Below are 27,625 nucleotides of genomic sequence, written 5' to 3'. Positions count from 1 at the left end.
ATGTTATTAGCAATTTTTTTTTAGGGATATTAGCAAATATTATGAAGTCTACTCATAGGTCTCTACCCCACTAAATATATATACTAGTCATCCAATTAAGTTAGAACACATTGACAAAACACAACACTAGCACTTATTGGTAAGAGGTAGACGACTTCTCAACATCTCACATTTAGCTTTGATCATCAATCAACCCCAATGAATTCTTTGATGATCATACATGTAGACAATTTTCGCATCAATATTATTCTATATGTCATATATTTTATCTATAAGATTTTGACATCTATGGTTAATATTCCAACAGAGGAATCATCTATGAGTTGTGTTCGAGTGCATTGTGTTTTTTTTTTGTCTTCTAGTACATTGAGCTTACTCCTGTTTTTCTTAAGAAAATATTGTATTGAAGAAATTTAGGCTTTCAAGTATATCTTCCATGAAAATTTAGATTTTGGTCAAATATGAAGAATAAGAATGATAACTTTTAGAGAAGTTCTTTTTCCACCCTCTAAATTCGGATCATGTAATCCGAAAAATGGAGGATGTTGGAAGGTGTTTTTCTGCTTTTAGATTATATAATCTGAAATATGTAGGACGCGTGAGAAATCAATATGTTGAAAAAAAAACAATATATTTTTATAGCCAGATCGGTGCTTTCACCTTGACTTTTTGACAAATGAGTAAATGCCCAATTTTGTCCCTCACTTTTGTGAAACTGACAATTATGCCCCCAACATATATGAAATTACTGGATCACCCCATTCTTTTTCAAAACATTAATCGAGTTAGTCCCTTTGTTACATCAAATTGACTAACATCGTTAGTTATGCTGACATGTTATGTTATGTGACATATGGCCAAATGTTAGAGACTGATTCGATACTTTTTAAAATTAGTCAATCCCCACTTTTTGCTGACGCGTATTATAAGGTGGAGGCAAACTAGTTTTGTAAAGTATCAAATAGGTCTCTGACTTTTGACCACATGTCACCTAACATGACACATCAGCATAGTTAAATTTGTCAGTCAATCAGAGGTGACAGGAAGGACCAACTTGATTGATGTTTTGAAAATCAAGGATGATTCAGTGATTTCATACATGTTGGGGACTAATTGCTAATTTCACAAAAGTCAGAGACAAAATTGGACATTTACTCTTTGACAAATAGATATAAAAAAATACTAGTCTTTAAAATGTTTGTATAATTTCAAAAAATATATGTTTCTTCAAAACAAATTAAAAAATTATGTAAAAATCAAATAAATAAAAAGTAACTTCTATAAAATTTGAACTTGAGTCTTACAAAACTATTTTTTTTAAAAAAATATCTAGGACCCATTCAGATTTTTTATATGTAAATTGGATATCATTTGCGCGTTATTGTAGAGATTAATCTCTCAAGTTAAGTGGAATCATAAAATATTTTTGAAGGAAAAGTATTTTTTTGGTAATAAATAATAGGTATCATATAAGTGAAAGTAAATCACGTCTATAGGTATCAAAATTCAAAAATACTATATTTAAGACTAAATGAATAATATTTTTTTGGCAATAAATAATATACTTTTTACAAAAATAAATAATTTTGGGTATAATTCCGAGCCTCTACATATTACAATGTTCTTATTAAGAGACTTATGTTCATATGATTAAATAATATATTTTTTTTACTCAATAAATAAATATGTAACATCCCCCTTACCTCCCTCAAATATAAATATATTGTCAGGATCCGTTGACACTTGGTGTCAACGCCTATCCGTCCTTTTTATCATCTCAACAAATGACATTTATTCACTTTAGTTGTTCAGGTGAAGACTTTTTAGGGGATAAAAAAAATCACGTCTCTTCTTCTTCCTTTTCCTGATCCAACAATTTTCTTTCATCCTTGCTGGTGATTACGCTACTCTCTCTTTAGTTGTTCTAGTGATTACGTTACTCTCTTTAGTTGTTTATCACAGGATTCCAAATTCAATGAATTAATTAATTAACCTTTTTATCGATGGTGATTGGAAATAAATTATCAACGAAAAGGGGATTAAAAGTTTGCAGGGTTTATTGTGAGTGATAATCCATACTTATCCCCCATTATAATATTGATATGTAGAAAATTTGCTTGATTATAAACATTATGATAAGGAGGGGAAAGTTAATCATATAAAATGGAGAGGGGGATGTCGATCGATAGAAAAAATTGATAATAACAAAGTGAAGTTTGAAATTGTGAGAAACATAATCAAAACCTATTCCTGGAGAAATCGAAAATAAGAGAGCAATCTTATGATGGAACTTTTTCTGCATATATAAAAGCATCATAGCTATGAGTGAGTTCAGGAAAAAGAAGAAGAAGCGTGATTTCTTTTATCAGTTAAGGAGTCTTCACCTAAACATCTAAAGTGAATAAATGTCAGCCGTTGAGATGATAAAAAGGACGGATAGGATTTGGTGTCAACGGATCCCGACTTATATATGTATGTATGTATGTAACATCCCCCTAAAAAAAGTAACGCTTGCTGATCCCCTTTTTTATTTAACTTTTGCTCAATTCTCCCCCCGAGCTGCCACAGAACGGCATGTCCCAATAAAACCACATCCTTTAGAATATTTCGATTCCTTGTTATCATTGAACTTTTATACATGCATGTTACTTCGTAGTAGTCAAATAACTTAATTGTAGAAATCAAAGGGACCACATATGTAATCCAAATTAACACATTCTGGACGAGTAACACTATGATTAAAGTATGCATTGATTTACACAAAGATTTTGTCTCATCCCACATAGTTGACAATCAATATTTCATTCAATCAATTTAGTGATTCACACCACAAGCACTACTCTCATATCTAATGGCTATCTTCAAAATTTATTTCTTATTTTTTCTAGTGATCTTCTTACTTTTTCACTCAACAAAAAGCAAAGCTCCAATTTGTGACAAGAGACATTGTGGAAATTCGTCAGAACTTTTTGAGTTCCCTTTCCAATTAAGAGAAGAAAATCAAATTAACAATGCTCAAAGTGATCGATGTGGGTACCCAGGATTTGAAGTTTTTTGCAAGAATAAGAAGCAACCTTTGATTACACTCTTAAATGGAAGAGAATTTGTTGTCAAACATATTTTCCACGAGAGACAAAGAATTTTGGTCGAGGATATCAATGGTTGTAAACCAAGAAGGTTCCTTCAAAACATAGACATCGACAATGATTCACCTTTCCAATTGGACAACTCTTATGAAAATGATCATTATGAAAACGTAACATTTCTCAATTGTACTAACAATGTTGAAAAGGAACCATTTGATGATCTTCCTAATATACCTTGTCTAAGCAGTGGCACTTATACAATTGTGTATACCTTACAATCACCTCTTACTAATTTGTGGAATTCATCATGTAGTGAAATTGGGTTTGCTAAGGTTCCAATCAGAGATAATTATGGTGAACCAATGGTAATCAATGATGGACTAAACTCGGATATATTGTTGCAATGGAATACACCTCTTTGTAAGTGTGAAGCAGATCAATCTTGTGGCTTTCTAGCGGATACGGGTCTTTATGTTACTTGTTACGATACAAACCATTATTTTGGTCACCCAGGTATAATTTTCGCTAAATTACATCAGAAGTCTTTTAAGTTTGAGATTTGTAACCGATTGGTCATTTAAGTTATTTTGGTCACACCTAATAGGTCCTTTAAATTTGAGGTTTGTAACAGATTTGTCAAGTTATTTTGGTCACCCATAAGCCCTTTAAGTTTGTAAAAGTTTATAAACTTAAAGGACTTATAGGTGACCAAAATAACTTAAAGACAAACCTGTTACAAACCTCAAACTTAAAAGACTTATGTGTGACCAAAATAACTTAAAAATCAATCTATTACAAACTTCAAACTTAGAAGACCCCTATTGTAATTTAGCCTATAATTTTTTATAATGCATTATTTATCTTTATTTTTCATGTGCCCTATAGCATAATACTTATAGTCTAATAGTGTTAGGGCTAAAGCCTACGGAAAAACCCTACCAAATGGTTAATTATTTAGGTGTGACACTTAATACACATTATCTATTCAACACGAGATTCATAATATTTTTACGCGCTTTAAGGGTTGGCAATGACTCTCACTCTATCGGTTCTGATTTGGTATTACCCTTCCCTCGTTGGCGACTTCAATCTTTTAATGAGATTCTATGATAAGTTGTAATTCAGGTATACATGGTACTTTTTGTTGTTCACCTCTCAATAAGAACAACAATGGTTAGGACTTAAACTCATGAGTATAACTCAATCCAAAAGACTACTTCCCCGTTACTATTATAATAAAAGAATCATTTTTTAAATTTACTGAATAAATGATACATGTGGTCTATAATATCAACTAGATACATCAGTTTTTAAATCAACCTAAAAGATCAAGAGGAGAGAGAGAACCGAAATTGATAACCGAATTACAATTATAGGCAGAAAAGTTGATGAAGAAGGAGAGAGAGATAGCAAAAACCATAAATTGATGAGGTGTGGGTGGGTATACGATGCACTTGCTACCTTTCCACTCACCTACAACGGGAGACCTATTAACTAAGCCCTCTCAACACAGTACGTGCCATATTACATTCCCAATCTCATGTTCTTGAAAATAACATTACATACCTTGTAAAAGACACACCCTAATGTTTTATTTATCATTTTAAAATGGTTTAATTGTATTTTTAGTACCCTATTTTCATCATTTTTTTGCGAAATTAGTCCCCTAATTTTAAATTTTGATAGTTTTTGCCCTTTCAACTAATATTTGATCTAAAATATAATAAGAAGATATGTTTTAGACGTATTTTTTAAGAGATTTTTCTTATAATTTCATTGATATTGATCTTTTCTCATCATTAAATCATATATCATGTATTTAAAACATATCACATCACTAATTTTTAGTTATAAAAATGATGAAGCGATCAAAACTGTCAGATTTTAAAATAAGGGGTCCGGTTCCAAAAAATGATAAAAATAGAGGGATCAAAATTGCAATTAATCCTTTTAAATTTATCTATTGTTTGTTTAATAAGATTTAAATTTAATGTTTAAAAAAAAATTGGTCTAGATGAACACGAATTTGAATTATGATGATTTGTAAATGACATACCGCATCATTCATTCGTCTTTGAGAAGCATAGATGTTTGATTATTTTATTTTAATTTTGTTCATAATATAAATAAATTGCAATGACTTATACTAGAGTTCTAATCATGTAGATGGGAATCGTACAGCTCCAAAGCATAATATCTACTTTTTTCCAGTAGTATGGGGAATATCTGGACTTCTGTTCTTCGTGTGGGTAACTTTATCTGTATTCAAAGATAGACAGCAGAACAATATCCCACAAAGTCAAACAATTTTGAACATAGAACCAAGTGAACGGGAACCTCCTTGGTTTGTGTTTGGACTTGATCATTCAAGGATAGAACAATATCCAAAGATTCAACTAGCAGAGAGTGGACAATTGCCTAAGTCCATTGACAGTGTTTGTTCCATATGTCTTAGTGAGTACAAACCTATGGAGACATTAAGAAGTATACCTCAATGTAATCATCATTTCCATGCAGATTGTATAGATGTTTGGCTCAAGATGAATGCTACTTGCCCTTTATGTCGAAATTTGCCCGAGTGATGCATGTGATTTGGTCATCTCTTTCTGCATCTTTCTACAATTTTATATCAATCTTCATTATAATGTTAATATATACTTCTTTCATCTCATTAGTCACTTTCTTACCTTCATTCGATTTTATGTTTTGTTAATTCAATGTATCAAATTGTATAAAATGAGACTAAACATCAAACACGAACCACTCTATATACAAACTTTTTTCCCCATAGGTTATCTCTTTTGGAGCTAGTTCAATCTGGAGCACTGTGAGACGCCATTGTTAAGAGTCTCGCCATTTTTACGGATTCCGGTACTGCCTGATACGCTTTACGCAAGGAGCCATACGGAAGGCGCACAAGTGTCAGAGGTACAAGGAAACTTTTAAGAAACTTAGAGACTAAGAGTTGAGTGACTTTTGATGAGATTTTAGGATTGGGAAACATTGTAAATACTTTGAAAAAGTGAAATCCTTTCGGTCTCTTGATCAGGGGAAGAAATTGAAAAACAGGTAGAAATTATGTTGTTTATGGATAACTTGTTGAAGTTAATTTCTTTAACCTCTTTGATATCTCATTGTAAAAAAATTCATTGATAGTGGATCAACAAGCTCTCTCTCGGAGTATTAGATCATTGTTGTGCCTAACTAGGTAACCAAATTAACTGATTAATTAGTGAGGAACAATTGACTTGTGTAAGAATCGTGCGCACACTCATTAGTGGTTCATGTAGAGGAAAACAATGTGAAAACAATAAAATGCATAAAAATTATAATTGGGTATTATAATTGTTCTCTTTTTCATATCAGGAATATTTAAAAAACACTTATTGTAAATGATTGTTTTTATTATAATTGTCATCTTTATATACTCTTCTCAAAAGTCTTATCTCGGGACTCTTCTCAAAAGTCTTATCTATCTGATGTGAGACTTAGGTTTTTCCCAATACACCCCCTCACTCTTTGGGCTTGGTGGGCTTTGGTGTGTGAATAGGTTTATTCGTCCCTTGTTATATACTCTTCTCAAAAGTCTTATCGTCTTATCTATCTGATGTGGGACTCTTCTCAAAAGTCTTTGGGCTTGGTGGGCTTGGTGTGTGAATAGGTTTATCCGTCCCTTGTTATATACTCTTCTCAAAAGTCTTATCTATCTGATGTGGGACTCTTCTCAAAAGTCTTATCTATCTGATGTGGAACTTAGGTTTTTCCCAATACACCCCCTCACTCTTTGGGCTTGGTGGGCTTGGTGTGTGTCTTTGGGCTTGGTGGGCTTGGTGTGTGAATAGGTTTATCCGTCCCTTGTTATATACTCTTCTCAAAAGTCTTATCTATCTGATGTGAGACTTAGGTTTTTCCCGATACACCCCCCTCACTCTTTGGGCTTGGTGGGCTTTGGTGTGTGAATAGGTTTATTCGTCCCTTGTTATATACTCTTCTCAAAAGTCTTATCGTCTTATCTATCTGATGTGGGACTCTTCTCAAAAGTCTTTGGGCTTGGTGGGCTTGGTGTGTGAATAGGTTTATCCGTCCCTTGTTATATACTCTTCTCAAAAGTCTTATCTATCTAATGTGGGACTCTTCTCAAAAGTCTTATCTATCTGATGTGGGACTTAGGTTTTTCCCAATACACCCCCTCACTCTTTGGGCTTGGTGGGCTTGGTGTGTGTCTTTGGGCTTGGTGGGCTTGGTGTGTGAATAGGTTTATCCGTCCCTTGTTATATACTCTTCTCAAAAGTCTTATCTATCTGATGTGGGACTCTTCTCAAAAGGAATAGGTTTATCCGTCCCTTGTTATATACTCTTCTCAAAAGTCTTATCTATCTGATGTGGGACTCTTCTCAAAAGTCTTATCTATCTGATGTGGGACTTAGGTTTTTCCCAATACACCCCCTCACTCTTTGGGCTTGGTGGGCTTGGTGTGTGAATTGGTTTATCCGTCCCTTGATATCCGTCCCTTGAATTTGACAAGCTCTGATACCATGTTGAAAGTTGGAGTCTAACTCATCCTTACAAAACCGGCTTGTAAGGTGAGGATTGCCTCCTCTTAGAATACTCTTCTCAAGAGTCTTATCTATCCGATGTGGGACTTGGGTTTTTTCCAATATTTAATAATACACATTTGTTTTGTGTATGATTTATATAATACATTATAAGTAGCATACTATAATTACTCATTTTTATTTAGAAGAAATAAAAAAAAGTTACCTAATTAATTAATGACAAACAATTGTCCCGTATATGAATTGTATGCTTCAATGACAATCTTTAGTGACTTATTTTTAAGAAATCGGTGTGAAAACAATGTAATGGCATATCAAAAAGAATACAAAGTTGATAAATGACAATTTATTATTTTTTAAAATGAATGAAAATATGTAAGACTTTTGTTTTTATAATTGGTATATTATAATTATTCTTATTTTTATTTAAAGATATAAAAAAAATATTAATTTGTGATAAATAATTGTCTAGTTTATGAATTGTACCTTTCAACGATGCATTTTAGTGACTCATTTGCATAAAATAACGCGAAAGTGACAACTTATTACCTTTTAAAATAAATAAAAATGTGTAAAGATTTGTCCCCTTAAGCACATCTAAGTTGATAAAGACATTATAATATGCAGAGTCGGTCAAGGTTCGAACTCATCACTTATTCACTTTAAATAGTGAAATTCGTACTAGTAGACAACATGATTATAAAAATAATTAACTGGAGACAATATTATAAGGACAATTTTAATAATTAACCATTTATTTAGTTATTTTTACTAAAGAACGCTCTTATGGAAGTTGCTAAGAAAATTAAAATAGAAATGTTCTTTTGAAAAACTTTGAGAAAATGTATATTCAACTTATTTTTTTGAATCAAAGCAAGATTCCTGCATATCATTAATAATCAAGGGATGCAAAGTAGAAGATACTTCATGAAAAGTGTGAGGACTAGAGTGGGATAAGACAGCTCTAACAATACTATGAGCTACCCTATTCATTTGCCTCCTAACGAACGACACTACATAGTCGGAATTACTAAATAAGAGACTCTTACATTCAGATACTAGGTCACCAAATTCATTAAGAGGAACATTGTGAACAGAAAGAGCGTCCACCAAAATCTTGCTGTCCGTTTCAAAAGTAACATTGTGGAAGCCGTTAGATATTGCCGTTGTATATTCAACTTTTTAAATATTTAAAAGTTGTTGTTTTGAATGTAAAGTTTTTACATTTTGTCTTTTTTAGTGGACAACAAGATTTTGGTGGACGCTCTTTCTGTGGACAATCCTCTCTTCTCCTAACATTGGTTTTTTTTTCTCATGTGTGATTTAATCACTCCATCAAATAGGCTAGAGAATGTCTTTATAGTACTAAAAAGGAGAAAAAGTGCAATTCAAGGATGGGATTCAAGCATAGCAGAGAAACAGAAGAGCTACGGGGAGACCCACTCTACCAAGAAGGTTAATAGCAAAACCCTTATTTATACTCCATTCTCCCCCGAGCTCATGGGCGGATCCAGCTATGCTTGAGGGTGTGCACCTGCACACCCTGGATCTTTGTTATTTGCACCAGTACTCTTAGTTTTATTGATATATGCATACCCTGAGATTTTAGTTTTGCACCTCCTCACAAGACTATGCCAGTTTAGCGTGACTGATATTAACTGGCGTGTTTAGTGCTACTAATTTTCCCATGAATGACGTGTTTAATGCTGTTAATTTTCCCATAAAAATGACTTTTAATGTTATTTACTGTAATTGGTAGACTTTTAGTTTTCCATAAATGGATTAAGGCTCATACATATTTATTAAATACTGAAAAATATGACTAGATCAAATTTTGGTAACCATATATACATATATATAAAAATTTATAATTTTAATATTAATATTAATTATTAAAATTAAAAAATTTGCACCCCCTGACTCAGGGTCCTGGATACGCCACTGCCCGAGCTGCCACAGAACGGCTCGTCCCAATTAAAACCATAGGCCTTAGGATATTTGGACTTCTTGCTATCATTGAATTTTATATCGCATGTTGCTTTGTAGTTCGTAGTAGTCCATCAAAGAACTAAATTCGTTGAGATAAAAGGGACAGTATACATAATCCAAATTGAGACATAAGGAAAGTAATATTGGACGAGTAATCTATATTATATAAATTTGAGACATATTTCATTTTCTCTTCTTTTGGTGTTGACATGTGGCACTCTTCCTCAAGCATTTGCATTTGCTCCAAGTCTCAACATGTGGCACTCTTCTCTCATGCATTTCATATTTAATGCTATCCCAAATTAATTTTTATAACCATTTATATTTTTGATTTTGATATTATAAATAAATTACAATATTAATATTCCTAAAATAGCATTATTATGATTATTATTTTTTAGAGAAAAACATTATTATGATAGTAACCAGAACAGGCATTGTAGTTTCGAATTAAATTTGTGCACCAATATGCATGATTCTATATACTACTTTTTAGAATAGGCCTAATATCTCTTCAAAAAAAAAAGAATAGGCCTAATATTGTGCATATTTTTTTTTAATAATATAATAATTAACTATCGAGATAATAGTAGTAATATATTATTGTTTTCATTATGAATGACGTCTATAAATTATTGGATTTCATAAAATAATACTAATATATTAGAATTTTGCAAAGAAAGAAAATAGTACTAATTAATATATTATTAACGAGAATATTAATAAATTGTTTTTTAATTTGTTGGATTACAAATAGTACTAGCATATATTATTCCTTAAAAACAAATAGTAATAGCATATATTTATTATTAATATTACGAAAAATATATATTCATGTAATTCCTCATTAGCCAAAGAAAATTACCTCAAAAAATTATTAAATTAAAAATATTCAGATCTTTGGAAGCACAAAAATATACCATAATTAACTTTGTTGACTTTGAAACAAATAAAGAAATAATAAAAAAAACCATTAAAAATACACTAAAAATAGGAATAAAAAAAGTAAATAAATGCATTTATTTTGATTCCTCCATTTCTTTTAGACGTTAACATGAAGTTTGTGCATTAAGAATGCATGAAATTCATCCATTTCTTAAAGGTGTTAAAACTTACGATTCTTTTAAACAATATTGAGATAATTATCATTTTTTTTTATATTTTCAGTAATGATCATATTACCAAATTACCCTCGAATCTATATCCATATCTATCTATAAATTGTACATTTTAGGCTTATTCCTCAAACGTATATATGAAAACGAAACCCTCCCAAAGCATCCTCATGACATGTGGCATCATGGACTTAATTCAACATTCTAATGCATTTGGCACTAATGGTGTTATTTTTTTTTTATAAAACAATTCTCAATTGATGCATTGATATTCAAAATTAATTAATATTAATTTAATAATAAATTTATCTGTGGAATATTATTACAATTAGTATTTTATTTCAATTAGTATTGATTAATTATTAAATAAGACAAATAAGACAAATTTATATTTAAATATATTATTAAAATTAAATTCAAAGATTCAAATAAAATACTAATTGAATAATTTATATTTAAATATTTTAATTTCAAAGAGATCAAATTATTGATATATGTAAGTAATAAAAATACGTTTTGATTAAAGTAATTCAAATTAAAATGATTTAATTATATTTATTCAGAACCATTAATTTTTTTATATACAACTTAACTTAATATGATTTTCTTTCTAATTTCAAATGTGTGACTTTTTGAAAATTAATGGATATTTTTGACATTTATTTTATCTGTAAATCAAGGGAGTGATTTTTTTTTTTGAAGAAATCAAGGGAGTGATTATTGTTATTACTTGATGATTTTTCCTATAAATATTGTTTATGATACTCACAAGTTTTACATCACTTGAAAAATGCAACACAAATTTTCTAAAAGTCTTCTATAAACTCAAATTTTTTGTTGAATTCTTCTTTGTTTTCTTATTTTCATATTATTTTCTGTGCCTCCTATTTGAATAATCATTTCAATTTTCATTATTTCTGTTGGTAGACTTTGGTTTATATGTGATTGAAAAATGTTAATCTGTCATTCTCCTTAACATATATTACCGTTTTCATTTTTAATTTAGATTACATAAAGCTTTTATTTTTATAGCTTTTATTGTTTTTTAGTTTAGACAGGGAGACAAAGTGATTAGAAATTGTGACACACAAAAAGTCATTTATGAGGAAGAAGAGTCATATGATGGAGCATTGCAAAAGACATTGATAATGAGGCGTTTCAATTTAGTGTATAAGAAATAGCGCACTATTTCTTTAATTGTTTTTTTTTCAAATACAAGAATGACAAAGAAACTGAAGATTGTATTTATTATATTGGAAATTTTAGTGCCGCGTGTCGTGAATGCCCATTTCTTCATGATTTATAATTATTAATTTATTGTATATCGCATGTACATGAATAATACAAATATATTAATACATGTGTATGAATTTAGATTTTTGTTTCACGAGTTTTTATCAACACCATTAACATGCCTTTTTTCTTAAACTATTTTAACAACTTCTCACACTCGATATCACTTTTCACGTAAGAAATTTTAAGGTGAACTCTCACATAATAATTAATAGTTATATACAACCAATATTTCTTTAAAAAAAGTTATATACTGTCAATCAAATAAATACAAGTAATAAAGTAATAATAAAAATAAAATTATTTAATAAAATATATTAATGTGATATTTCCCTCTATAACCAAAAAAAAAATTAATGCGATACAAACTTCCTAAACAAGTCATCGAATTGTAATATTTTTCATGAGAATATTTTCCTTAATGAATAATGATGTCTTCAAATAAAGCCATTTTATTAGCTTTAATGAGAAGATTATCCTTAATGACAAATTTTAATAATAATTGTTGTGTATAATGTATTTGATTTTTTATGAATAAATTGATTAATTTGTTAACTAACTTTTTTTACATAAAAAACGAAATATTTATGAATAAAAATACTTTGATCTTTTTTAAAAAAATTTAAACCTAAAGACATTTTTAAAATAATTCTATTAACCTTTTTTGGAAAATTGGTCAAATTTTTTTTTTGAGTAAATAGGCAAAAAAAACCCCTGAAATTGTAAGTTTCGTCAAAAAACCCCCTGATTTTTAAGAAACTTCAAAAACCCCCCTGAAATTGACAAACGTTAGTCAATTACCCCCCCTCCGTTTGTTTGAGCTGTTAAACCCTGTGACATGGCAGTTATATGTACACGTGGCACCTCCATGTGGACTGAACTGTATGCCACGTCACGGGGGGTAATTGACTTTTTTTTTGGTTTCTTTATGTTCTTCCTTCCACATTTTCATCTTCTTCAACATCACCTTCATCAATGTTCATAAAAAAAATCCAAAATTTTTTATTTTAGGAAACAACAATCATCAACACCACCACCATCATCTCAATGCATTCTAACAACAATTCTAATTTCTCATACATAGGACAAACTTTGATGGTGCAATCAAGGATATCTTAAAAATTCACGGAATTCCTTAACTCATTTAAGAATATATAGCAAGTTTTCCATTTTCCATAGTCAATCACCATTGAATAACTTTTAAACCATCATAAAAAAATCCTCTTTTATTTAAAAAAATAAAACTCATGAATTAAGAATTAATTGCATTAAAGGTAAATAAATTGTAGAAAATTTGAAATGCTTCAATCAAGGCAATCGCAAAAAACAAATTCAAAGAATATTTTAAATCACTCAATAATGAATATGTATGTCTTCTTCAAAAAAAAAAGAATATGAATGTCTCATTTTCTTATTTCTATTTAATCTTGACCCTCATCCTGTTCTTCAATTCATGTTTCTACTATTCTTGGTAAACAATAGATCATTGAACCATCATTAAAAAAAAAAATCAAACCAAGCAAGTTCTCAATCAAAGTATGAAATAAAAAATTTGGGACAAATAACTTATTTGAAATTATGTGGTTGCTAATTTAAAATTCAACGGAAAAAAAATTATGGTCAACCGTAAATTTTAAATGAAAGTTAAAAATAAGGTAACTCATTAGTTATGGAATTTCTACTATACATATAAATGATTATTATAGTTTTTTATTTGCAGGAATTTCGATTTTTATTGTTTTTATTATAGATTTTTTTATTATTGATTTCTATAATCCTAATATGCATTAAATCAGAATTAAAAAAGATATTTTATCAAAAGATAAAGAATGGCAATTGGATATTTAAATGTTTGAGTTTTAATAAGGAAAATAATACATAATAAAAGAGAGTACAGCAGGGGTAAAGATCCTCTCCATTTATAACTTTTTCCATTTGTTGTAATTTGGAGAGAGATAGACACAAAAAATAAGTGGTGGGTCCTATCACTAAGTGGAACCCACCATCATTATTTTTTATGTGTCTATCTCTCTTCAAATTGCAACAAATGGAAAAAGTTATAAATGGAGAGGATCTTGACTCGTACAACGGGTAGTCTAACTCATATTATACCATGCAAACCATCTCCTTCTCCTGAAAAATAAAATAAAAATATACCTGTTTTTTGTCCTAAAAAATAACTTTTTCTTAAGTAAAAGTGGGATGAGCACTTTCAACATGTCATTGTTTTTAATGAATTGAAGAGGAGTTTCATTGATGAGGGAAATAAAATCAATCAATAGTAAATGACGATTAACATAGGAAATACAATCATTTAATTCCTTCGTCGTTTGTAAGAAAAATCATTCAATAAAAAAATTAAATTTAAGGAAAAATAAGTTTATGATCGTCATGGGTATAAAAAAAGTTAATTATGGATGATGATACCTATTTAAAAAGAAATTAAGCAAACATGCTTCAACATCCACGCCTACAGGTGTTCACGGGATGAGTCGGTTTTCATTGTAATCTATTACCCGATGCAATCAAGTTTCATTAGGTTTGATCAATAAATAATTACACGTAACTTTTAACAAAAATCTTAAAAATAAATATAATTAAATGACATTCTATATTAAATAATTACCCGATGCAATCAAGTTTCATTAGGTTTGATCAATGCGTAGAAGAAACGCGTTGTATAGCTCAAATACAATGTTAAATGAGCAAGGATGGATACATCGCTGCCTGAATGCAGTAAAAAATAAGCAAGGGTATCCACATCTTTGTGAACGAGTGTGAGTAAAGAAGTTAGTTAATGAGAGTATGATCCGTTTTACAACATGGAATAAAGGTACCCTTACCTGAACATATATGGAAATAGTTGACGCAATGACTAAAATGAAGATTAATTTTATGTGTCAACAAAAAACTATGTGGGTAGGTGAAAAGACGAAAGAATTAGATAGTTCAAGATTTAAGCATTGATAAAGCATTGATAAACTGGAAAAGTTGGATTGAGAAATGGTGTAGACATTATTGTGGATAAGGAATTGAAAAAGGATATTGTGGATGTAAAGAGGATGTAAGATTTGATTGTATCCCACAAATTTTTAGTTTAATAAGACATCTTTATTTTTTAAAGGAAATAAGACATCTTTAATGTTATGAGTGTTTACTAACCTTAGGTAGGTTTGGAAGAATATTCTAAAGTTAAATTTTGGAAGGATTTGAAATGTTTAATTCAAGAAATACCACAAGGAGAAAATGTTTTTCTAGGAGGGGATTTAAATGGGAATGTAAGGAGTGTTTGATAAGTTTTAAAGGCGTGAATGAGGGTATAGCCTCGGGGACATAAATGCATAGGGTAAATCCACCCTAGATTTTTTGTTGTCTTTTAATCTTACTTTAGGAAAATAAAAAGGAAATTTATTACATACAAGAGTGGGATTTCATGTTCTCAAATAAATTTATTTCTTATTAGGAATTATGACAGAAATATTTGTTTGACTTTAAGGTTTTACATGGATAGAGTTTGACTATCCAACATATAGTATTGATTATGGATGTAAGGGTTAAGATAAGAGTGGAGATGAAAGGCCATGATTGGGATACAAGGATCAAGTGGTGACATTTAAAGGATCAAAATCAAAGTGTTTTCCTACAAAAGATTTTGAAGGAAGGTTGTGTGAAGCTACATAGAAGCGAAAATGATACGTGGAACAAGATGACATATGAGATTAGAAAAGTAGCAAAAGAGACACTAGAAGAATTAATAGGTTTTGGACCTAGCTAGGAGTAAAGAATCTTGGTGGAACCAAAGAGTTCAAATTAAAGTGAGAATCAAAACAGTACTTCACTGATAAAAAACAGGGATAAGGGTGATACATTTGAAGACTATTACACATTAAGAAATTTAGCACATTCCAACCTTGATGACAAGGTTGTTTTCGAGGGGTGTGTTTTTTAGGATATAGTAAAGGCTGATTATAGTAGTTTAAGTAGTTAAGAGGTACTTTTTTAGGATATAGTAAAGAAAAAAACTAAGAGTTACTAACTCTACGATACCATTTAACATTTTCTACATTTTTTAGGCTGATATGTTTAAATATAAAGGATTCTCATATAAAGCTGATATTTTTTGCTTTCTCTTCAACGTGCACACATATGCATGCAAAAGTGTTAATATTAATTTCGTGACTTTACATTTAATATGCATATCTATGTATCGGTGATGATGACTTGAAGAACCTTTGTTTGATTGAAATTTAAATGCTGCTTCAGGAAAACGGACAGTCGCTTACTGATTTCAAATCTATGCCCAGGCCAGATGTAGCAGACATGCCAACTTTCACAAACAAGCTCAACATTGATGAGCTAAATTACAACAAAGATGAACTGAAAAAGACACACGCTGATATGTTACTGATGCTGATTGATGAACAAATATGTGTGCATGACAAGATCATGGAGTCCTTTGGTTCTGACGACGATGGTTTCTTTTTCTTATATGGTTACGGTGGTACTCGAAAAACCTTTATATGAAAAACATTGTCGGCTGCTGTTAGATCGAAGGGGTTAATTGTATTGAATGCTGCATCCAGCTGTATAACAGCTCTTCTATTACCAGGTGGAAGAACCGCACACTCGACGTTGACAGTCCCTATTGAGATTAACGAGGCATCATCGCTTAAGATGGAAAAGGATAGCCATAGGGCAGACCTGGTACGTGCAGCAAGTTGATGATTTGGGATGAGGCTCCAATGATGCACTGATGGTGTTTTGAGGTAGTTGATCGATCAATGCGTGATATCATGTCAAAGAATGATCCCCTAAACAAGTTTAGACCTTTTGGTGGAATGACAGCAGTTTTAGGTGGTGATTTCAGGCAGATATTTCGTGTTGTCCGAAAAGGAACGAGGCAGGATATTGTTGATGCCTCAATCAATTCATCAAAGATACAGGCTTATTGTGATGTGTTAAGGCTTATTGTTAATATGAGATTGTGTGCATCTTCGGTGCCTGTAGAGCAGGAAGAAATTGCTAATTTTGGCAAGCGGATACCTCAATTGAAGACGGCAATTACGCTTCGGATGAGAATGGTGAAATGAAGGTAGAAATTCATGAAGATTTGCTCATATCGGACAAAACAAATCCGTTGATGTCACTTATAGACTTTGTGTATCCCAATTTGAATGATAATCTTGGTGACCCGCTATTTTTCCAAGAAAGGGGAATACTTGCACCAATGCTTGATTCAGTTGAACATGTTAACGAATATATGATGTCATTGATTCCAGGTGAAGAGAAAGATTATTTAAGCGTTGATTCTGTTTGTCGATCGGGTGAAAATTCTGATGTCCAAAGCGAGTTGTTCACAATGGAATTTCTTAATGGTATTAAGAGCTCTGGAATTCCAAATCACCGGTTGAAACTAAGGGTGGGATGTCCAGTTGTGCTGATGAGAAACATCGATCATGTCAATGGACTGTGTAATGGTACGAGGCTGACAGTTACACATCTAGGGAAGAGCACGATAGATGCTACTGTAATTACAGGAAAAGGGCAGGTACCAGGGTATTCATTCCCATGATGAATCTTATTCCGAGTGATCCAGGACTACCCTTCAAATTCATGCACAAGCAATTTCCATTGACAATAAATAAAAGTCAGGGTGAATCTTTATCTCGAGTGGGAGTTTATCTTCCTAAGCCTGTGTTCGCGCATGGACAACTCTATGTCGTTGTCTCTCGAGCTACTTCCAGAAAAGGTTTGAAGCTGCTCATCTAGGATGAAGATAATAATGTTTGCAAGGAGCCCACAAATGTGGTGTATCGTGAAGTTTTTCAAGAAGTATGATCATTGGTTATGTTTTAGAATTGTTGTTGCTATAATTTAGAAAACTAAAGTTGTGTATTGATTGGAAGTCGTTTTTTTTTTAATTTCTTTATAAGACGTACTGGTCATTATAGGACATGCAATTTCTATATCAGCAGATCCTCCTGCCTTTGACTTTTAATTGATGCACTTTTCAGGTATAACAATACGCGATTTTTTTTTTACATCGTTGTTACCCTAAAATACAATATTTACATTAGACCATTGGTTTTGTAAAAAAATAAAAACAAATAACAATCGGCGTTTCTGTAGCCCAAACTATATTTATACACACCCGTAAAAAATTTAACGTTTGCATTCACAAACTAGGTTTATATATCTGACACTGACTATTATACAAAAAAAAAAATACAAATTTTTTAGTTTTTATGATTAATATACATTATTTCAACAAATAATAATATACAGTACGTCGGCGTATTTTTGCAAAAATATTACATATGCTAAGTTTAACAACGAGTACATCTTATACTACAAATATATAAGTATAAATCCAAATACTTTAATCGTTATGTGCAATGTTTAGATATTTCAAAATATATACAAAATTAAGATGATATTTTTTTCCATATCAAATTTAAATTATAACCACACTTATAATTTTAAGATAACATAATATAAAATCTATACATTTGATCAAAAAAGTTTTTTATTTGCCGTGCTTGGCACGGGTCACTATACTAGTACTAGGATTAAGTAGGCATTAATTGGAATACACAAACTATATGTCTCATCCCGTTATAGTATACAATCCATATTTCAGGTTAGTGACTCATGATACACACCACATGTACTTTCTCATATCTAATGGCTACTTTGAAATTTTCTTTCATATTTTCCATAGTCCTCTTGCTTTTGCACTCAACAAAAAGCACAACTCCTCCCCTCAAAAAAAAATTCAGACCTCCAATTTGTGTCGAGAGACTCTGCGGAACCCCAGAGTTAGGACTTCTTTTTAACTTCCCTTTCCAATTAAGAGAAAAAAATCAAAGTGATCGATGTGGGTACCCAGGATTTATCTTAATATATATAAATGTTAGACAGTCTGACATAACCCTAATCCCGCCCTTTTTGGTGGGTCTGAATAATTTTAATGCAAAAAAGGTTTTCCAAGGATTTGAACCGGGCACCATATGGCTGCACTATACAAGTTTCACCACTAAGCCACCTCCATTTTGATTGAAATATTATTGCTCCTAGAATTGATATACCGTACTAAAGCATTTTTTTAAAGCCACAAATAACCTAGAAGTTCCTTTTCTTATAGCAATTTCATTTCATTATTAACGTTCTTTTATTGATGATCGTTCATTATTATTATTATTATTATTATTATTATTATTATTATTATTATTATTATTATTATTATTATTATTATTTTCCTTTTTCTTCTCATTTTTATAGATTTAACAGTCATTGCGGTTAGGATCCGTTTCTTGGTGTATGCTTATTACGTGTAATGATAATTTTTAAAATTGTTGATAATTTGACTGATTCATATGATAATTTTATCACTAGAAACTTCACTTTTTAGTGTAATTTTGTTGGCGTCTTTGTTTCTCATATATTATATTACTTGCAGTTATTTATTCTGACTTTTTATTTGCAAAAATTACTACACTTGATTATAACATTACTTTGTTTTCTCCCTTTGACTTTTCAAACATGTTTACTATTTTTAATTTGCTTATTTTAGTTGTTCTTTTAACATGAATGTAATTGAATATAAAGGTTGAGAAATAACAAATTCAGGAACACAGCCTGGTAATATTATTTGATAAGAAAATAAAGTTAATATAGCTTAAATTGGTATAATTTTTGCATTTTTTGTTGCTTTTTGCAGTTATTTTATAGCATATTATTGAATGTATAATCAGTATGATATTTATATACGAAATTCTACAAAACCCGTGCATCGCACGGGTTAGAGTCTAGTTTGTTATAAAAAATATATCCTATGAGAGCCAAAGAATATGGATGGATGATCCCAATGATTGTCCACCAAGACGGTTCCTTCAAAACATAGACCTCGACGATTCACCTTTCCAATGGGACAACAGATTTTATCGTAGTACTCATTATGAAAACGTAACATTTCTCAACTGTACTAAAAATGCAAAGGAACCAATGTTTGATCATCTTCGTAACATACCTTGTCTAAGCAATGGTAACTATTTGATCATTTTTGCGTTACAATCACTTCTTGGTAATTTGTGGAGTCCATCGTGTAGTGAAATTGGATCTGCTAAGGTTCCAGTCAAAGATAAATCCGGTCAACCAATGGTTATCATGGAAGGACTTTACTCTAATTTAATGTTGCGGTGGAATACACCACTTTGTGGTTGTAACGCATCACAATATTGTGGATTTGCATCGGATAGGGGTCTGGATCTTACTTGTCACGGTAATTACTTTGATATCCCAGGTAACTTTCTATAATACATTTATATATGTTTTTGTTGATAATATACATGTATACATAAATTCCAAAAACTTATACTAAGTTCTAATTCTATAGGCATAAATCCTACAACTCCAAGTTCAAAGAATGAAAATATCTACTTTTTTGAAGTAGTATGGGGAATAACTGGAATTTTGCTCTTCGTGTGGGTAACTTTATCCCTATGTAAAGATAGACAGCAAAACCATATCCAACAAACACAAACAATTATCATCATAGAACCAAGTGATCGGGAACCCTCTTGGTTTGTGTTTGGTCTTCATCATTCAAGGATAGAACAATATCCAAAGATTCAACTAGCAGAGAGTGGACAATTGCCTAAGTCCATTGACAATGTTTGTTCCATTTGTCTTAGTGAGTACAAACCCATGGAGACATTAAGAAGTATACCTCAATGTAATCATCATTTCCATGCAGATTGTATAGGTGTTTGGCTCAAGATGAATGCTACTTGCCCTTTATGTCGAAATTTGCCCGAGTGATGCATGTGCTTTGGTTATCTTTTTGTGCTTCTTTCTTTATACAATTTTATATCAATCTTCATTATAATGTTAATATACTTCTTTCATCTCATTAGTCACTTTCTTACCTTCTTTCGATTTTATGTTATGTTAATTCAAGGTATCAAATTGTATAAAATGAGACTAAATATCAAACACGAACAATTATATACAAACTTTTTTCTCCCCCTGGGTTATCTCTTTTGGAGCTAGTTCTATTAGGAGCAAGATACCGCAGTTAAGAGTCTCATATTAGATGAGAAATGGTTTGAACATACATTTATAAGTGATGACGTTGTTCACAAGTCGGTTTTGTAAGTGATGAGTTACACTCAACTCGAATTCTAAGATGATGTATGGGAATGATAATATTGACAGACTGGATCGAACATACCTTTACAAAGCTCAACCCTGACTTTATCAAAAAATTGAGGCCTATATTTGACTTGTTACCTGTCAAATACTTATTTTAAAGCTCGAGTCTAACATTTTCAAAAATCTGGTATGATTTGTTAGTTTATTTAAAAGTATATTTTGTCACTATATTTGACTATGTAATTTGACATATCTTTAAATCGATTATCAAGTTAATATATCAAAAAGGTAGGATAATATGTTTCAGTTAATGAAAAGGTTATGAAATTTATAATTTAATATACATTATAAAGTCTAAGAAAATAATAGTGATAAAAATATATTCATATTTACTTAAGTAAGTTAGTCTGATAAGACTAAAAGACTTTTCCCATGACATCTAGCTTGACAATTTAAGTTAAATCATCTTTTAAGTAGCTTGACAATTTAAGTTAAATCAGCTTTTAAAAAAGATGTAGTCTCTAAAAACTAGTCTGATGTGACATGAGTTTGTTGTATGATAGGTTGTAGACTCTTTCAATCGATTTGACCGATTCAAACCTCTAGATATAAGAGTGTATCAAAAATCAGTTGGATCAATAGTTATCATGTTGCTCTTATCGAGTCACTCAGTGTCGGTTTGGAGACACGTTTTTTCCTCCAAAACTGCGTTTAAACAACAAAACGTGGTTTCCACCCTTTTTTTTTTGTTGTTTGGCTGACAGAAAAAGCAATTACAGAAATCATACTCTAAGCTTCTAAACGCTGGTATAGGAGAAGCTGGAATTCGTAGCTTCCACGACAGAGCAAAATCACGTTTGGCTTTTAATTTCCCTCTGCAAGTTCATTCTTTTATTGGGCACAAGTACTAATTGATGAAAAAATGGTAGAATGGAATGAAATTATTGAGAGATGGAATAAGAAGAAACAATAGCAGAGTATTGAGAGATGAGCATGGGTGTAGAAACCATTGAAGAAGGTTGTTGAGAAATGGAATGGACACACAGTGTAGAGAATGATATGAATAAAGTTGGGTTGGGTTGGAAGGGACACGCACACAGTATGTGTGTAAATCTGATTTTCCCAACTTTTGTTTATTGAAAGTTTGGTTTTTTTTTTTTGTAAGAATAAAGTTAGGGGTATTTGGTCATTTTACGTTCAAAATCAATTTTGATTCAAACTATCCGAACAACATCAACTCATAAGAATCACTTTTAAACAAGTGTGTCCAAACACAAATCAATTTACATTCAACTCACTTTTAATTAAAATTAATTCTCTCAAACTCAATTTTATCAAAATCAATTCTCCCTGCCGCTATACCAAACACACTTTCAGAATCATAGAGAGGGCAGTCCTAATTTTACAAATCCAAAGAACACAATCCTAATTTTACAAATCCAAAGAACACAATTCCTTTTATATCCAAAAACCATCTTTTTCTACTTGCCTTTCAAATTATGCACAAGATCACATACCATATCGCTTGCCACCTTAGACTTCAAGCACAAGTGCACTATCACTAGATTTTTTAGTCGTAAAAAATGTTTACAACATTCATTCTACATAACAGAGTCAATCCCCATCCAATCCAAGTATTGCATCTATACTTTTGGAAGAAAAAGGAGCATTCAAAGAAAATATCAGACCGAACTTTAATGTGATTTGAATTCAAATAGTTAATGAGTTTCATCAAAAGACGGATCATTTAGAAGAAGAATCTGAGTTCGATTTTTTAGTAGAACAAAACAAAATTACTAAGGGCCGTTACGTTGAAAACCAAAGAGTTAACACCAAAAAAAATGACATACATTTTTCTCACCTTATTTATGGATTGTACCTTTCAACGATGCTTTTTAATGACTCGTTTGCATTCAATAAGGTGAAAGTGGCAACTTGCTACCTTTTAAAATAAATAAAAAGATGTAAAGATTTGTCCCCATAAGCATAGTTAAGTTGATAAAGATAAAAAAAAGTGCAAATATTTTCTTTAACAAAAAACACGTGTCAAAAAATTAAATGGAGACAATATTGTAATTTTGGTTGTTTGAGTTTAGTGGACTTTTATTTATGAGTTAGTTGTTCAAAATTGTCTCTGTAATATATGTGAAGTCTGAAAAATGTCTCTTTAATAAAATAAAAAAAAGAGATACTAATCTTGTAATTTGAGATTATTAATACTTTTGTCCTTTAACAGCCCAGTCACGATGGAGACGCAAATGTTGCAAGAAATTTTGCCACATGGTTTTTTCGTGATTTTGCAAATATGTTTAAGTCCCTAAAATAATGTCTAACAAATAAAATTAGAATTTTCTGACAAGGAAGATTAATCTTGAACTAATTTTTTCAGAGACCTGTATAAAAGTATATAGAAATTATTTATAAATTTTCATAGCATTTTGAAGAAGCCTTAATTTATTTTGATTTTTCAATCAAAACATGTAAAATTACAATTTTGTTACGAGGAACGAATTAATTATGAATTTTTTGATAGAAAATGATCCATTTTTTTCTTTATTTCAGTCCCTTAGTTAATGTTGGAAAAAAGTTGAGGGAAAAAGGTTGCGTGAAAAAAATAATTAGGCATAAAATACCACCTCATAAAAAATCCACATGGCAAGATTCCTTGCCACATCAGCATCTGTATGTGACTGGGCTGCTAGCTAGAGGATACAAAAATGAAGAATCTCAAATTACTGGTGAATAATGTGTGTTTTTTTAATTATATGGACATTGTTCAGACTTCACGTATATTATATGAACAATTTTAACAATTAACCATTTATTTAGTTATTTTTACTAAAGAACGCCCTTAGGGTCGTTGTTAAGAAAATTAAAATAGAAATATTCTTTGGAAAAACCGTAAGAAAGTGTATATTCAACTTTTTCTTTTTTGAGGGAAGTATATTTAACTTTTTAAATATTTAAAAGTTGTTGTTTTGAAGGAAAAAATGTGCAATTAAAGGTTGGGATTCAAGCATAGCAGAGAAACTATAGAGCTGAGGAGATCTATTCTATAAAAACGGTCGTTAACAAAACCATTATTTATACTCCATTCTCCCCCAAGCTGCCACGGACTGGTTTGTCCCGATTAAAACCATAGGCCTGAGGATATTTGGACTTCTTGCTATCATTAAACTTTTTATATGGTATGTTCCTTCGTAGTAGTACAGCAAAGAACTAGTAAATTCGTTGAGGTAAAAGGGACAACGTGCATAATCCAATATTGGACGAGTAATACTAGGATTAAGTAGGCATTAATTGGAATACACAAACTTTATGTCTCATCCCGTTACAGTAGACAATCAATATTTCAAGATATATAGTGTGCACTCTCATATCATATCTAATGGCTACCTTTAAAATTTATTTCATATTTTCCAAAGTCTTCTTGCTTTTTCACTTAACAAGAAGCACAATTCCAATTTGTAAAGACAAATACTGCGGAACCCTTATTATGTTCCCTTTCCAATTAAGAGAAGAAAATCAAATTAAGAATAATCAAAGTGATCGATGTGGGTACCCGGGGTTTGAAGTTTATTGCAACAATAGTAAGCAAGCTTTGATTACACTCTCGAATGCAAGAGAAAAATTTGTTCTAAAAAGTATTTCCTTTCAGAGTCAAAGAATTTGGATCAACGGCCCCAACGATTGTCCACCAAGAAGGTTCCTTCAAAAGATAGATCTCAACAATGATTCACCTTTTCGATTGGACAACTCTTATCATAGTCTTAATGATCATTATGAAAACGTAACATTTCTCAAGTGTACTAACAATATTGAAAAGGAACCATTTGATGATCTTCCTAATATACCTTGTCTAAGCCGTGGCAATTATACGGTTGTGTATACCATACAATCACCTCTTATTAATTTGTGGAATTCATCGTGTAGTGAAATTGGGTTTGCTAAGGTTCCAGTCAAAATAATTTCGGTGAACCAAAGGTAATCAATGATGGACTAAACTCTGATATATTGTTGCGATGGAATACACCTCTTTGTAGTTGCGAAGCAGGTGAATATTGTGGCTTTGCAACGAATGGGGGTTTTGGTGTTACTTGTTACCCTTACTTTCATAGCCCAGGTATAACATTTTATAATACATTTATAGTTTTGTTGATAATGTATAAATAAATTGCAATAGCTTATATTAGAGTTCTAATTATACAGGTGGAAATCCTACAACTCTAAAGAATATAAATATCTATTTTTTTCAAGTAGTATGGGGAATAACTGGAATTCTGCTCTTCATGTGGGTAACTTTGTCCCTATGTAAAGATAGACAGCAAAACCATATCCAACAAACACAAACAATTACCATCATAGAATTAGAACCAAGTATTCGAGAACCCCCTTGGTTTGTGTTTGGACTTGATCATTCAAGGATAGAACAATATCCAAAGATTCAACTAGCAGAGAGTGGACAATTGCCTAAGTCCATTGACAATGTTTGTACCATATGTCTTGGTGAGTACAAACCCATGGAGACATTAAGAAGTATACCTCAATGTAATCATCATTTCCATGCCGATTGTATAGATGTTTGGCTCAAGATGAATGCTACTTGCCCTTTATGTCGAAATTTGCCCGAGTGATGCAGATTGTATAGATCTTTCTACAATTTATATCAATCTTCATCATAATGTTCATGTGATTAACTTTTTTTCTTGTCAATACTCAATAGTAATTTTCTTACCTTCATTAAGTTTTATGTTAAGTTAATTAAATGTATCGAATTGTATGAAATAAGACCATATATCAAGCGCCAACAATTATACAGAGATATCTTGTTCTTTCATATAAGAAAATCTTATTTGGAGTTTGTGTTGGAGTAAATATTGACATCTTTCTTAGTCGTTATCCTTATAAATTTTTATACCATTGGTGGGTTCTCAAATTGAATGAGAACAAGTTTGAAAGAGTACAATAAAGAAGGAAGAATTAGAGAATATAGAGAAAGAGAGTTAAGATAGAAAAGAAAGATGATTATCATCACAATTTGCATGGCTTTTTTCCTTGGCCTTCTCTTATTTACAAGAGTCCACATTCACATTTTCTATATTGCCCCTTTCAACTCTTTGACTCATTACAATATATCTAAACATAATTTTATAAGTATGGACATCCTTCGTCTTACAAACAAGTTTTTTAAAAATTGAGTTAGATTTAATCCAAATTCAAATAAGATGGTACAAAAGTCTATCTACAATATGTTGAAACACTTGCTATCTGGCACTACTATTAAACCATTCAAATCTTGTTTCAAAGGTTCAATCATTTAACATTTTCCTTTTATAAATTAAAATAGAATTTAACACATACTTTTTTCTCCTTTCTGTCACTATTATAAACAAAAATCATTTTTTTATTTAAAATTCATTTAATAAATAATGTATTTGATCTATATTGATCAAATACATTATTTATTTAATGAACCTAAAAAGTTGATTTTTTTGTTTATAATAGTGACCGAAAGGAGTATTATATTTCTCTTACCATGCAACACTTATAACTCGGCATTTCTCAGCACCATTTTATTCTACACTTTGTTATGACTTAAGCATATGAACACTAGAATTCAACCGAAAAGACTAGTCTATTAGGTGGAAAGCTCTCATGGTTTAAAAATCACATTGGCTATTCTTATTTACTTAATGTGAGACTTCTAAGTTCTAACATTATCACACTTTTAAGATCTCAAATTGAATGAGATATAAAAAGATCTTTTCTTCTTGTAAGGCTCGATAAAAAGCACCAATTTTTTTTTAAGAGGTAGCACCAATCGTTAAGATTTAAAGTTTAAGCACTGGCACATAAGTTAAAAAGCACCAATTTTTTTTTAAGAGGTAGCACCAATCGTTAAGATTTAAAGTTTAAGCACTGGCACATAAGTTGATAATGTGACACTCCTACCTCACTTATCCACAAAATTGATAATGTTCTTGAATAAATCCACCGTTGTTGTATACTACTTTTTCATATATCCTTGGAAATACAAAATGGGTTGTCCACTAAATTCCCAGCTAAATAAAGAGTTTCTTGAGTGAAAAAATCGCAGCATATGATCCCCTCAACTTGCCAAATTTAAGTGTTAATTTCTTTCTTCTTTAAAGGATTATCTTATAAGTTTTACTAACGAGTGTTCTAAAAAGATTTTTTAAATATTCTAAATTAAAAAAATATTTATAAAAAAAATCAAATATGTAAGCTTACTCAAAACATTTTTATATCTTTAATGACTGTCTTAGTGACATCCCTTCGCAATCTTTAATGAATGTCTTAGTGGCATCCCTTCGTATTTTCTTTACTTTATATATATATATATATATATGTAAGATTTGTCTAATATGTGTAATATTGTATATGTTAAAAATTATAAATAATAACTTTTTTT

General features: G+C 30.9%; 2 protein-coding genes and 1 pseudogene across 2 annotated transcripts; all 3 read left to right on the top strand.

Moving 5' to 3' along the window:
- The first annotated feature begins 2,851 nt into the window (after nt 1–2,851).
- LOC146919162 (putative RING-H2 finger protein ATL21A) lies at nt 2,852–5,864 on the top strand. The gene is made up of 2 exons (XM_085710567.1): nt 2,852–3,599; nt 5,253–5,864. The coding sequence occupies exons 1-2, from the start codon at nt 2,852–2,854 to the stop codon at nt 5,666–5,668; spliced, it is 1,164 nt and encodes a 387-aa protein (XP_085566693.1). The 3' UTR covers nt 5,669–5,864.
- Nucleotides 5,865–18,667: 12,803 nt separating this feature from the next.
- LOC146919161 (RING-H2 finger protein ATL20-like) lies at nt 18,668–20,859 on the top strand. Its single transcript, XM_085710566.1, has 3 exons — nt 18,668–19,020; nt 19,852–20,341; nt 20,435–20,859. The coding sequence occupies exons 1-3, from the start codon at nt 18,691–18,693 to the stop codon at nt 20,857–20,859; spliced, it is 1,245 nt and encodes a 414-aa protein (XP_085566692.1). The 5' UTR covers nt 18,668–18,690.
- Nucleotides 20,860–24,580: 3,721 nt separating this feature from the next.
- Nucleotides 24,581–25,985, top strand: LOC146919160 (putative RING-H2 finger protein ATL21A; annotated as a pseudogene).
- The last annotated feature ends 1,640 nt before the right edge of the window (nt 25,986–27,625 follow it).

The sequence above is a fragment of the Medicago sativa genome, chromosome 5 (genome assembly GCF_051527215.1).
Source record: "Medicago sativa cultivar Bolivia chromosome 5, Bolivia_mono, whole genome shotgun sequence".
Classification (NCBI taxonomy): domain Eukaryota; kingdom Viridiplantae; phylum Streptophyta; class Magnoliopsida; order Fabales; family Fabaceae; genus Medicago; species Medicago sativa.
This window is presented reverse-complemented; position numbering and strand designations above follow the sequence as displayed.

Excerpts from the sequence above, each read along its gene's own strand:
- LOC146919162 (XM_085710567.1), top strand. The coding sequence starts at position 2,852 with ATGGCTATCTTCAAAATTTATTTCTTATTTTTTCTAGTGATCTTCTTA. Across the intron at positions 3,600-5,252 it reads CCATTATTTTGGTCACCCAG|ATGGGAATCGTACAGCTCCA; the intron begins GTATAATTTTCG and ends CTAATCATGTAG.
- LOC146919161 (XM_085710566.1), top strand. The coding sequence starts at position 18,691 with ATGATACACACCACATGTACTTTCTCATATCTAATGGCTACTTTGAAA. Across the intron at positions 19,021-19,851 it reads ATAATTTTAATGCAAAAAAG|TTTGTTATAAAAAATATATC; the intron begins GTTTTCCAAGGA and ends GTTAGAGTCTAG. Across the intron at positions 20,342-20,434 it reads TAATTACTTTGATATCCCAG|GCATAAATCCTACAACTCCA; the intron begins GTAACTTTCTAT and ends CTAATTCTATAG.